The 13,917-nt window shown below is 52.0% G+C and overlaps 1 protein-coding gene across 2 annotated transcripts in view; it reads right to left on the minus strand.

Annotated features, from left to right (window-relative positions):
• Nucleotides 1–533: 533 nt before the first annotated feature.
• Nucleotides 534–13,917, minus strand: part of LOC142365579 (zinc finger and BTB domain-containing protein 7C-like) — a 174,257-nt gene continuing 160,873 nt past the window's right edge. The window contains exons 4-6 of one of the 2 annotated variants that reach the window (XM_075446475.1): nt 13,046–13,104; nt 8,601–9,800; nt 534–2,254 (exon numbers count right to left, since the gene is read on the minus strand). In XM_075446475.1, coding sequence (XP_075302590.1) covers nt 1,618–2,254; nt 8,601–9,784 — 1,821 coding nt within the window. In that variant the 5' untranslated portion in view covers nt 9,785–9,800; nt 13,046–13,104 and the 3' untranslated portion in view covers nt 534–1,617. The remainder of the gene's footprint in view (nt 2,255–8,600; nt 9,801–13,045; nt 13,105–13,917) is intronic. The other variant, XM_075446476.1, reaches the window with a different exon arrangement.

A 13,917-nucleotide genomic window follows, 5' to 3' on the forward strand; every position in this document is an offset into this window, starting at 1 on the left:
ACAGAAAAACCCCTAATTTGTAACATTTACATTTTGGAGAGCTGGTTTCATGTAAAACCAGCTTCCCAGGGCACCTGCCACAAGCCATCTCAGTTGGTGGTGAAACTGGGCTCCCACCACATCCGAGAGGAGCTGTCGGAAGCAGATGGCCATCAAACGCCTTCGTCCTCGAGAGCAGCTCACGTTTTTAGGGGCTGAAGGAGGCTGACAGGGCGATTCCAGCCTATCTGCCACTTTTTTGGCCTCAGAAGAAATATTAGACAGGGGTGGCCAGCCCAGGGTCTGCAGGGATGCTGGGGAGGACCCCAGACCTGGTGGTCACCGTGGGCAACCTTCAGCTTGGAACGCCTCATCATACATTACCACCTCGTGTTTTGAACCAAAAAATGGGTAAGAAATGGTATTTCTACTTGCTTGCAAGTAGACAATCTCATCTGCAAGACATCTTTCATGGACTTCTTTTCCACCAAGATCCCTTGAGACAAGCAGCAGGGAAATTTGCACACCCATTTTTTTTTTTTTTTTCCCATCGACATCGCAGATTTGGGGACACTCGAGCGTTTTGTAAATTTTTGTCATCAAAATATATCCAGGAATTAGGAGGAATTCAGGACAAAACCCCAGACATTGCAGAACAGTCAGCGGTGACGAATTCTGACTCTTTGGTTTGAAACAACTTTTTCATTTCAAAATTGCCACGCAGTTTATTTTCACAAAGCGAGGGTTTAAAAACGCCCCAGGATCAAAACATTTCTGACTCTTCCAAAAATTTTCCTTCACCTTTTCAAGCAACTGAAGTTAAAATACTCAAAATGGACTTTGGTTCTCCTTCTGAAATTTGGAAATGGTCAAAGAACCAAAATAAGTAAAAACCCCCTTTTCCACCCAGCTTTGCTCCTGGGTGATTTTCTAAATCTTTTTTTTTTTATTATTTTTTTTTACAGTCCCAACTCATCCTGCACAGCAGGGCTTTCACCAGCCCCACAAATCTGATATACCGCTGAGCAAGGCAACGGCTGGGATCCTCCTCCTCCCAACGTGGTTGCTTGACGCTCCCCTTTATCCCTTGGAGAATAAAATTTGTTGCCAGACATGGGAATTAATTAAAAAAAGGAGAAAAAAGAAAAAAAAGTCCTTTTGATCGAAAGGGCCAAGGAATGTAACATATCAAAACCAAGTCTGGATGGCTTGTCAGTGTCCAGTGGGCCCCGCGGGTGGAAAATGGGGGAACATCTCCCCGAGAAGAGCCATCTCATGGTGATGGCCATGCCCTGGACTAAGGCAAGTGACATTTTCGGGAGCGTTGAAGAGAGCAGCAGTCCCGGCCTGGCCTTCCCGGATGGAGCCGTGAGTGGTGGGCAGCTGGATGGGGCAGCGAGCGCCCTGCCGCCCCAAAGCCAAGTGCATCGCAGAGTCTAAAGTGCCGGTGGCCATGGGGAGCACCCACCTGCTTGCCCCAGGGATGGCCCTGTACCCCAAGCCCCACGCAGGCCACGGCGGCGAGGGGACGAAGAGCTTCTCGGGAGCCAGATGATGCGAAAGGGCAGGCAGGGACCCCGAGGGAGCTTATCGCCCTGTTGGGAAGGGACCGGACCCATGGTGGGACCAGGCGTGGGTTTAGTTGCTCGCCTCCGAGATGGGAGCCACGTGGCCGAGCCCCGACAAGCCGCTGAAGCCAGTGCTCCAAGGATCGGGAAGGGGGAAGAAGGGTTGGGCAGTGAGGTTTTCGTTATGGCCCAGGGCGAAGGCGAAGATGCCCACGTTCCTCTCCATGTCCAGCTGGGCTCGCCTGAAGAGCTTTATCTGGGTTTCTTCAAACTGGCTCTCCAGCTCTTGCAGGCTGAAGGCGGTCTTGGCCCCGCTCAAAAAGTGCTTGGGGCTGGGGCCGGGAAGGCACATGGCCGTGCCGCTGAGGTGGTCGCTCATCTCCTCCAACGTTGGCGACATCATGAAGCTCTTCTCCACTGGTGGGCCACCGGGAGTGAAGAGCAAGCCGGCCGCCCTCCACGCTGCCGGCTTGCGTCCTCGCCGGGATCGCGTGATCCGGCAGCTCTGGCGTTTGATGTGGCGATGGAGGTGGTCAGAGCGGGTGAAGCTCTTGTAGCAGAACTCGCACTGGTAGGGCCGGATGCCCGTGTGGATGCGCATGTGGTTCTTCAGGTCATAGTTGTGCACGAATTTGGCATTGCAGTGGATGCACAGGTACGGCCGCTCCCCCGTGTGCTTCCGCATGTGGATTTTGAGCTTGTCCTGCCTGCAAAAGAAAAGGTGCTCGGTCAGGCGGCGTGGGCTGGGAGGACGTGGTTGGGATTGCCCCTTGGGTCAGGAAAGGGAAAGGCAATGAGAGAGTTGGGGCTGTTCAGCCTGGAGAAGAAAAGGCTCCAGGGAGACCTTGGAGTGGCCTGCCAGTACTTAAGGGGGCTTAGAAGAAAGATGGGGACAGGCTTTTTAGTAGAGCCTGTTGCGATAGGACAAGGGGTGACGGCTTTAAACTAAAAGAGGGGAGATTCAGACCGGATATAAGGAAGAAATTGTTTATGCTGAGGGTGGTGAAACCCTGGCAGAGGTTGCCCAGAGAGGTGGTCGATGCCCCATCCCTGGAAACATTCCAGGCCAGGTTGGACGGGGCTCTGAGCAACCTGCTCTGGGTGAAGCTGTCCCTGCTCATGGCAGGGGGGGTGACCTAGATGGCCTTCAAAGGTCCCTTCCACCCCAAACCATTCTGTGATTCTATGGGAAGGTGAGGAGCTCATTTCGGGGCTTCCCCCCATGTCTGGATGCTCTCGCATAAGGCTGGCGTTCGCATCCACCTCCTCCTTCCCTTGGTGACAGCACCTAAACACCGCACAGACCCAGCCCTCCACATCAGCAGTTTGTAGCCCATCCTGAAGAGTTCAAAACAGCTAAACTGGAGGAGAAAACCCCCCTGGAATAAACCCCCAAAACATATGGGAATATCTAAACATGTGAAATGGTAACTAGTGGTGTCCCTCAGGGGTCAGTACTGGGCCCAGCCTTGTTTAACTTCTTCATCAACGACCTGGATGAAGAGTTAGAATGTACCCTCAGCAATTTTGCTGATGACACCAAACTGGGAGGTGTGGTAGATACACCAGAAGGCTGTGCTGCCATTCAGCATGACCTGGATAGGCTGGAAAGCTGGGCAGAGAGGAACCTGATGAGGTTCAACAAGGGCAAGGGCAGGGTCCTGCACCTGGGGAGGAACAACCCCATGCACCAGTACAGGCTTGGGGTGGACCTGCTGGAGAGCAGCTCTGTGGAGAGGGACCTGGGTGTCCTGGTGGACGACAGGTTAACCATGAGCCAGCAGTGTGCCCTGGCTGCCAAGAAGGCCAATGGGATCCTGGGGTGCATCAAGAAGAGTGTGGCCAGCAGGTCGAGGGAGGTTCTTCTCCCCCTCTACTCAGCCCTAGTGAGGCCTCATCTGGAGTACTGTGTCCAGTTCTGGGCTCCCCAGTTCAAGAAAGATGAAGAGCTACTGGAGAGAGTCCAGCGGAGGGCTACAAGGATGGTGAGGGGACTGGAACATCTCCCCTACGAGGAGAGGCTGAGGGAGCTGGGCTTGTTCAGCCTGAAGAAGAGAAGGCTGAGAGGGGACCTAATATATACTTACAAATATCTGAAGGGCGGGTGTCAGGAGGATGGGGCCAGACTCTTTTCAGTGGTGCCCAGTGACAGGACAAGGGGCAATGAGCACAAACTGAAGCAGAGGAAGTTCCATCTGAACATGAGGAAGGACTTCTTCCCTCTGAGGGTGATGGAGCCCTGGCACAGGCTGCCCAGGGAGGTTGTGGAGTCTCCTTCTCTGGAGATATTCAAGACCCGCCTGGACAAGGTCCTGTGCAGCCTACTGTAGGTGACCCTGCTTCAGCAGGAGGATTGGACTATATGACCCACAGAGGTCCCTTCCAACCCCTACCGTTCTGTGATTCTGTGATTCTGTACAGCTGTGTTCCTGCCTGCAAATTATGAAATTGGCTGAGTTTCGAGAGCCTGGCAATGTGGGGCAACACTGCTTAAGCCAAGTCCCCCTCGGAGCTGGTTTTCCTCTCCTTTTATCCTTGCGTTGACCACTGGGTGTCTCAGGAGCTTGGGCTTGGAGCTGGAGCATGGCGCAGGGTGAGGCAGGCAGAGGTGCCCGTCCCTGCCAGCTCCTCCAAGGCCAGCGCGCATCCAGCCTCACCCACACTCGGGAGAAGGATCTTATCGACAGCCACAGAACAGCATCCTCCCCATCCCAACAGGGCTTTTTTACAAATATAGTTTGGTTTTTTTTTTATTTTTAAGGGGAACATCAAAAAGCAGCACGAATATTTTCCCAAGCTGGCAGTCCAATACCTATTTTTTTCCTTTTTTCCCCCCAACGAATAAGTGTTTCCTTCCGCCGTCTACAAAAATCACAGTGAAGGCGCGCGGTTGTACAAAGCGAAGCTGACTGTAGCCGAAGCGAGCCTAGGTTGCACCAGTGGAGTTCAAGTAAGTGAAGAGCAAAGTGGGAGAATCTGTCTTGTTTTCCGAAATGCTTTCAGTGCGATCCCTCCAAGACGTCAGCAGTGTGGTTAAGAATACGGAGTAGATACGGAGTCATGTCATTATTATATATACAACACATGAGCATGCAATAAAAAGGAAAAAAAGCAAAAAACACCCCAGAAAGAAAAAAAAAAAAGGCAAAATCACCCCAAAAATCTGTTTATGCTGGCAGGTCAAGCCCTCAAAGCTTGCAAGGTGCTGCCTAATTTCTGCCGCCCTGCCCGCACGCGTCTTGAAATAGTTTTCGGTGGCATGACCGGCAGCCATTCCTGGGGCCGCATCCCAGCTTCCCGCTCTGAAATTTCTAAAGATGCTGCTATCCCAAGATTGGAACAGGCGCACGTTTTCCCCCCGCCACCCCGCAAGTGCCAAAGACAAAGCGGCGTGGAAAATTTCATCCCCAAACGGCTAACGGGCAGCAGAGTTGGAAGCAGGCGGACACAGGGGCTCATGACGCGAAGCGCTGAGAGACATTAATAAAAAGCAGAGCTACCAGCCCCACCTCTAATGTGATTTAAACCTATATATGTAATGTTTAACCTAGCAGGATCTCTTTTCCTAATAAACACGCGGCATGCCAGGATTGTATAATACAAATACAGGCAGAGCTTTTTTTTCAGGCTATTACCCATCTCCGGCGGCAGACGGGGGGAGAAACTCAATCCTGCCGGCCTCGGCAGTGTCTCTGTGGGATGGAAGAGAGGTTTTATGGCTCTACCTGGAGAAGCTCGGAGGTTGGGGGGGTGGTGAGATGCTCCGGCTGTGGTGAAGCACCCAGGGGAGGATGCGGCATGGGAAACACAAGCTGGGCGAGATGGGAGCTCGACTCGCAGGCTCTCCGAAGGAGAACCGCGCTCCGTGTGTGTGAATAACCTTAATGCAATTGCATTAGGAGAGCGATTAGGGCTCAGCGAGCTGTCACAACACAAATAATGTTAACCTTTCTGGCTGGAACAGTTTCTCCTTGAGCACTTCGGGGTTGTCTTGGTGGAAAAGCTGAAAGATTTGCAGTTTTCTCCAGCGTTAAAGCAGGGTAAACCAGCAGACTTAGAAGCTGAGCGGCCTTTGTTTAAGGAAAAAAATTAATGAGCTATAAAATGAAGTCCTGCTTCCTGCAATCAGATGTCCCCGAGAGTCAGGAGGGGCAGATCTGGGCACGCGCGGGGTCCTCACATGGGACGCGGGGTCCCACCGACACGAAGGGGAAGGGATCTGACGGGGAGGTCAGGGAGCTCCCCACCCAGGAAAATATCTTTTCTCTATTTCCCCCAGCAAATTTGCTCCTCCGCAGTTCCTCGAATGCAGAAATAACGCCAAGGGGTGATTCATTCAGCTCCCCTGCGCCCTCGTTCCCTGGGACCCCGGGGGGGGGTTTGCATCTCCCCGGCGAAGGCTCCATGGGTGCGAATCCGCCGCTTTCGGGAAGCGCGAGATTCCACCCCTCCGAGAGAGCAAAACGTGCGGCGCAAGTGGCGGCATTCAGGAGAGCCCGGCAGAAATCTCTTTCTACGTCTCAAACCGCCCCGCTTTGCTCGAAGACGCTTTCCCCTGAAGGAGAGCTCTCAGAGTGATGCTGAAAATGTCTAAAAAAAACCACCAACCCACCCCCAAACAGCCACACACTATTTGAAATGCTTCCAAATACATCTGAAAAATAAACCAAAGTTTTGAAATTTCCACTTCGCTCAGGGTGTTGAAGAAGGAGAAAAAAAAGAACCAACCCTCCAGCCTTCAGCTCTGTGTGAGGTGACCCAAACGGCTTAGTTTTCGTGAATGATGATGGGAGACCGCACCATTGGGTTAGTCCCAATTTTCCTTGTGATTGATTATTTTCTCGAGTTAAAGTCCTCCTGCCCCTACGCTTTAACGCTGCGTTCAATGGGCCGCGCTAGACCATCTCTGTGTGGAGTTTTTAACCTCCAAGATGCTGATTTAACCCATCTGGGTGAGAAGTCAGGATACCTGGATTCCCACCCGAACCTTCCTACCAACCGTCGCGGTGACTGTGACTCAGTACCAATGTCCCTCCATGCCTCAGTTTCCCCATATGAAGCCAACGAAGCTGCCCTTGCTGGTAAAGGACTTCGGGAGCTGTCTGGGATGGCTCAGCTCCATCATCCCCATTGCGGGGAAGGTGTCGGTGACGCGTCAAGTCGCGCTTTTTCCTCGCCGGCAATCAGCACCTGCAGCATCGCACCCAGGCGACGGCGGGATGGGGCTGGCCGGTTGGTCCCTCCAGCCCGGGGGACGCAGCCCCGCTCACCGAGCTGAACCCACCCCGCTCCTCCCAGCAAACCTCGCCTTGTCCAGAGGTGACAGCCCAGCGCTACCCTGGGGACGCAGCACCGGCAGGAGCTAGATCCGAATTCCCGCAGGCAGGAATTAGCGGCGGGCAGTGGCTCTTCCTCTGCAAACAGCGGGGTGAGCCGGCTCGCCTCGCGTACGCCCGCCCGAGGCACGATGCCTCCCGCATTATAACACGGTGTCCGCTGCGTTAATGGAGCGGAGCACGGCAATTTATTTTCAGGTTGAATCCTCATCATCTGCATAACTTCTGCTTGAATATTATCATGGGGACGGGGGAAGAAAAGACGGGCTGAACGCGGGAGCACCCCAGGTGTCCGGCCATTGTCAGGAGCTCGCCTTTGCCTACTGCACGCATGATTTTCCTCCGGTTTCCTCGCCCCAGCCTAATGGGGCTTTCTCTCTCTCTCTCACACGCAGCCAGGAGCTGAAATACTTTAGAAAGCTTTATTATTATGGTAACGATTGTACTCATTTGATATTAATTATACCCAGCAAGAGCAGGTCCAGGAATCTATTTGTCTCTGCTCACCAATTAAATTCACCCAGCTCTTTCAGAGCAGGGTTGCAAGCTGTAGGATTAGATTTGCGTAGCCCGCTCCAATTTATTGCCGTCAAGGGGTCTGCTGGGGTGAAGAGAGGTGCAAAGGCTGGGAACTGGTACGAGGGGTGGATCTGGCCGGTGATGCCTGCCTGGGAGCAGCCCAGCTTGGGGCTGGTCTCACCTAACTGGAGATACTTAGAAGTTCAGTGCCCTAAGCTAAGCCCTGCAGCTCGTCTTTGTGGTCAGGGAGGACACCTTCGCTCATCCCCCTGCCTCATCTACCTCTCTGAGGGTGCTGATCTCTTTCTGCTGACCATGGAGGGAGGCGAGGTGCCAGGTTCTTGGGCAGCCAACATTTGGGGCGATAAATCATAGAACCATTAAGGTTGGAAAAGACCTTTAAGGCCGAGTCCAACCGTTAACCTCACACAGCCAAGTCCACCACTAAACCACGTCCCTAAGCGCCACATCTATACGTCTTCTAAACACCTCCAGGGATGGTGACTCCACCACTTCCCCGGGCAGCCTGGTCCAGTGCTTGACAACCCTTTCGCTGAAGAAATATTTCCTAATACCCAATCTAAACCTCCCCTGGCGCAACTTGAGGTCGTTTCCTCTCGCCCTGCCACTTGCTCCTTGGGAAAAGAGACCGACACCCACCCCGTTACTAATGTATAATAATTAGGACAGCTCCAGCCTCAGAAAGCCCAAACACTGTCATGTCCAAACATGTGCAACTCGGTTGTGGTCTATGCTGATGCCAAAATGTGCAAACCCAGACTAATTACATCCCGCAGCTAAATGGCCCTCCCAACTCAATGCATCTCCCAGCACGTCAGAGATGAAGCCTCCCTGCCTGTTCGACCATCTGTTTTCCAGCTCCCTCTGGTCCAGCTGTGGTGAACTATGGTGGGGTTGAAAATACCCTGTTACTTATTTAAGCTTTTGTCCGGCGAGCGGATGGATCCAGTGACCCCACAACCCACCAAAATCAGTAGGTTCATTTTCTTCCTCCACCCTCCCTTCCTCCTTTTTTTTCTGAAGGGATAGAGATCATGACCAGCTTGCTTTGCTACTTTTTTTTTGGGGGGGGGGGGAAAGAGATGGGCAGCTTAGGAATCAGCCATGGGTCACAACGTGGCCCCTCCAACCATCACCCCCCCCCCCCCTGCAGACGGCAGAGGTCATCAATGCACACCTGGTAAAGCGGACTTCACAGATATTGCACATATACGGCTTCTCTCCCGTGTGGGTCCTCATGTGCCTGGGCAGCTTGCCGGCTCCCATGATGACTTTGTTACAGATGGGACATTGCTGGGACGCCTTGGGCTTTATCTTCCTCTCTTCTTCCAGGGGCCATGGGGGAAAAACTCCTCCAAACTGGGTAGCACTTAGGAAATTGAGATAAGCGCTACAGTCAGTCTCTGCCTTAATATGCCCTAAGGGAGCTGCTGGGGTGTTGGTAAACATGTCCTTGAAGAAGTCATTAGGGAAAGGAGGCAGAGGCAGGTCTTCCTTCTCCTCCTCTTCCTTGATCTTCCTCTTTTTGATCACCAGATCCAAGGGGCTGTTGTCGACTTGTGGCTCCTCGAGCTGGGAGAAGGAGCTAAAATCGCCGTTCCATAGATGGGGGAAGAAGGTAGGGGTGAAAGGAGAGCGAGCCGGCCTCCTCTCTGGGATGTTTGCCTTAGGGTACAAGTTTTCCCTTAGCAAGGACTCAATGGAGAAGTCTCGTATCACGCCCAAGTGTCCGGAGGAGTTATTGGCTGGGTAGTGATTTGGAAAGTCTTTAGGTGCTTCTGTATATGCTTCTTTGGTAAGGTCAGACTTAGAAGGGCTTTGGTGACAGCTTACTTCTTGGACATCGGTTAGGTTCTCCTGATTGACAAAATCTTCCACTTCCTCCTCCTCCTCCTCCTCTTCCTCCTCATCTTCGTCTTTGTCTTCGTCATCATCTTCGTCCTCTTTGTCATCTTCCTCTTCCGCCTCTCTGTCGGGCTCCATGATTTCAAGGCATACATTGATAATGCACTGGATCTCCAGCATCTTGGCAGCGCTGAGGATGTGCTTGACGTTTGAGGTGGTGATGGTGAGGGTTGAGGTGTAGGCAAACTCGAGGATGGCAGAAAGTGCTTCAGGCTTGACAAAGTCAATCTCATAAATATAGGGCTGGTCTGTTAAAGTGCCGGTAGTGAAGAGTTTTTTGAAGTACTTGCTGCAGGCAGCAAGGACGGACCGATGGGTCCGGTACTCCTGGTCCTGTACAATAAGGATGACATCGCAGAGGAGACCATCATGCCGCTGCTCATTTAAACCACATAAGACTTCACTGCTGTGGTTCGGGAATGGGATCCCGATAAGATCTTCAATGCCATTGGCCATATTCTCATTTAGTGCTCTAGGACAAAACACAGACAGCAGGGAATTAGCAGGGCGTTTCCAATCAGTAACACCAAAATGACCCTGCCTTCTCTCAGTGTCGTCCTCCCCCCAACCCAACTTGGACCTCTGTAATCACCTCCTGCTTGCACTGCCCCAGTGCATCTCCATGTCACCTTTAACTCCTTCCAGATCCTCTGTGCTTTAACCTCTGCTTCCCTCCACATCTCTTAGTCTCCTTCTTTGCCTCCATCCTTCTCTTCTCGGTTCCCACCCTATTCACCTTTTCCTAACCACCACAAGCTCCCTCTACTCTTTTACATCCCTCCCCCAGGAACCCTGTGCAACGATTCTCCCCCGTCACATTTCTTCCACATCCTCCCAGAGCCAACATCTTTCTAGGCACATGTTGGATTTGCCCTGCCAAGAAGCTATGTGGGGAAAGGGTGATGCTGTATTGCTCCTACAACACTTAAGCAAGACAAACCAGGGAGTGCCCATCTCATCTATGCAATAGGTTTTGGGACTGGTACAACTCGACGTCCCAAATTGAAGGGACTGCTGGTCATGGCTGTTTGCTGCAGCAGGAGAGCAGTCCTCATGGGTCTCCAGTTCTGTGTCCTCCTGCTGCTTCATGCCTGGAAGTTATCCCATGTCACCTCAGCATGTGGACAACCCACACAGGGTTGCCCAGAGAGGATGCCCCATCCCTGAAAACATTCAAGGTCGGGTTGGGTGGGGCTCTGAGCAACCTGATCTGGTTGAAGATGTCCCTGCTCACTGCAGAGGGGTTGGACTAGATGGCCTTCAAAGGTCCCTTCCCACCCAAACCATTCTGTGATTCTGTATGAGTGTCTTCCTGAGGGATCTGGGAATGGAGGAGGCAAGCGAGGAGCTGTGTGTCACAGTGTACCTAAACACTCAGAGAAAGTCAACCAGGAACCCAACCAGGGAGCAATGGCTTGGCCAGAGGCAGATGGCTGTCTGCTATCTTCACCCATGAGCTGAGCTTGCTCCGTTCCCTATCCCGTTCGGACTTATTAGCACAGTCTCAAATGTCCTGTGCATCCGGCAGACACCTTCCCCTGCCAGAGTAGCTCCAGTTTCAAAGGGAAATTTGGAAGCAAAAAGCCCACACCCAAAAGGAAAACCTGATTTTTTTCTTTTTTGCCTTTTTTTTTAATCTGTAAGATGTTTCCTCTTTCACATGGCTCCCGCGGCCCTTCCACTTGAGAAATCCCAGGAAAGGAGAGAGACTTCCTCCAGCAGGCGACAAATACATTAATCCCATCGCACACAGAACACATCAAACAGCCAGAATAACTTGGAATACACTAACCCTTTGGAAACCCCCAGGACACAGAGCAGTGTCACCTCTGTGAGCTCTGGCTCATGGCCCTGCTGCAGGTAGACAGCTCATAGCCAAGCGGTTCACCTCCAAGAGAGCCCAGGGTACACCCAGGGCCCACTCTGGCCCCTTTTGCAAGGCTAAGACCATCATGCAGGTTCCCAGTCTCACCCTCTGCATCTCTGGCAGGTTCTCAGTCCCACCCCGTGCCACCTCCGTGTCTCTTCTGGGATCCATCACTGCATCCTGGGTGTCATTCCCTACTCAGTCTCTGGCCACACTGACTCCAAACCTCATTCCCACCAGCTGTGGGGACCTGGTCTACCTCATGGTGTGGGGCTGTTTCCTACCCTACCACCTGCCTCCAGCCCTTGGGGACGGAAGGAGCCTGGTGTGATGGACGTTGTCCAGGGAAATCCCTGCTTCACCTTGGCCAGCAAACCAGTGACCCTTGGGGGAGGCTGGGGAGCCGCAGAGGGGATCAGACTCTGCAGCAAACATTCCCATGGGAAGAGGAATGCCGTCTCCCTTCTCTACCCTCTGCAGGGTCAATCTCCAGCCAAGACCTTGCAGATATCTCCCCCACACCTAATCAGCACTGCCAAATACTCGCCGTGTGGGAGCCGGCGAGCGAAGGCCTTGGTAAGACGGTGCAACCTCAATGGAGCACACCCTGGGGAAGGGTTACAGACCACCAGCCCGGTGGGAGCAATGCCAGGATGAGGGACAAGCCACCCCTGAGCTGGTGAAGCCTCATGGGGGAGCTGAAGGGCAACCCCCACCATGGAAAGCCCTCTCCAGCCACCTCCCCATGCCCAGAGATGGGGAGAAAAACTGGGAATCACACCCCTCCAAGCCCCCCCCCAGCTCCAGCCACCGACATATTCAGCCGAGGAACGAGGAATGACGCTGCAGCCCCACATCCCCCGGTGTGCCCATTAGCGCCATGCTAATTATGTCTGTTGTCTGTAACAAATTGATTCATTACAGCGTGCTGCGCTTAACCACATTAACTAGCTACACTCCTCTACCAGCCTGGCCAGCTCTGTATCAAATCCCCCTTGAAAATCGTCAACAAATGAAAGTCAATCCGATGTGTTCTTCAAGGGGCTGATAAGATCATAAATGGAAGGAGGAAGATAATAAATAGAGGGAGGAAGCGACAACTTCCCTTTTAGGGCTTTGTGTCCTTAAGAATAAGCGTGAGCAATTAAATTTCGATTGCGGTGTTTCTCTTCGACCCTTTTATTTTTGTCTGGAAGGAGCATTAGTGTTGAAGGAGCTCCTTGCGTGAAGGAACGCGTCTTCCGACGAATCTGTTTTTAATCTTTTATTGCCAGATCACCCGAAGTGGAAAAGATGAGAAAAGCAGAATATCAGACTACCACAACAATTGTTTTTATAGAGGTTTTTCCCCGGACACTCAACCACGTCCTCTCCAATTCGTGGAATATTCACTCGGCAGCAAGAAAGCAAGAAACAAAATGAAATTAAGAGATCAGGGGGTACGTGATTATAAACTCCTTTTGATGGAAATGGACTCCTTTTCCTTTCTTTTCCCTTCCTGATCCTCTCAAGACACAGTTCCGTTCACCAAAGCACTTAGGCAAGCTGGTAACTTCACAGGGTGCTGGCAAAACTGAAGGTGATTCATGTCATTTAAATAGGGGGGGGGAGGAGATGAGAAACAGCCCACTCATTTTACATACATCTGCATTTTTTAAACTGGCAGGGTGGTTTGACAGCTCTGGAGCTCGGCGAGGCTGAGAAATGACCTTATGGTTCCCATGCCCCTGGGGAGGTCGATGGCCAGAGAGGCTGGAAGCATGCTAAGGCTGAGGTTTTCATTCCTCTCCCTCCCTCCTCTCCCTCCTCCCCTCCCCAAGCCAAAGGCGGGGTCCTCCAGAATAACCCACCTAAAAATAGCATCGGATGGTGACAAATGTCACAGGCGCGTGCAGATGCTGACCGGACTCTGTGGAGTTAAACAGAAAAAAAATCCCATTTTATAACAGAAAATTACAGCATTGTTAAAATAAACCAGGGTGCGTGGGGCAGGGGGGAAAGGGTGGAGGGCACCTAAAATCACCAGATTCTGCAGATGACGTCTCGAAACGTCGCGTTTATGGGCCTGCTGAAAACTCATTCATTACTTTCTTGCCGTGAAAAGGCCCATTTATCAGGGAACGATCCTGGGAGATGCTGTTGGGATATGGGATGCTCCCCCCGTGGGCGCACGGCGAGCTCTGCCTGCGTATTTAAGTGGCTGCAACAGGAGAAAAGGGGGATTGAGGGGAGCTTTGTCTCCTTTTTGGGTGAAAATCCATCCGGTTTTGGGAAGGGTGGTGCTTCGCTGGCTCGGGCTGGTGACTGCCATACCGGCTTGATGGAGGTGCAGGTAGGAGGCTCAGCCATGATGCCAAGGTCTAACCTCACTGCCTGCCTGAACATGGGTGATACAACCCCGACACAAGCCAGGGACGGCAGCAATATTATAAATTATTATATAGCACCCATTATATGCACCCCTTGGGTGACCCAAAGCTCATCTAGTGCACCCTGCTGCTCCAAAGCCCCTTCTATTTTTTATTTTTATTTTTTGATGGCTTTATTCTTACATCTGCTTTTAGCTTCAAGCCTCCTTCGGTATAATACAACCTGTGCAAACTGATAATACAAAACTGAAATACCAGAGATGCGACATGCTCGTTGTGATATGTAAAAAAGAAAAGTATACACAATAGATTATAGAGATATATGTATAGAAAATAGATAAAAGTAAACTAAT

This window comes from Opisthocomus hoazin, chromosome W (assembly GCF_030867145.1).
Source record: "Opisthocomus hoazin isolate bOpiHoa1 chromosome W, bOpiHoa1.hap1, whole genome shotgun sequence".
In the NCBI taxonomy this organism is placed as follows: Eukaryota; Metazoa; Chordata; class Aves; order Opisthocomiformes; family Opisthocomidae; genus Opisthocomus; species Opisthocomus hoazin.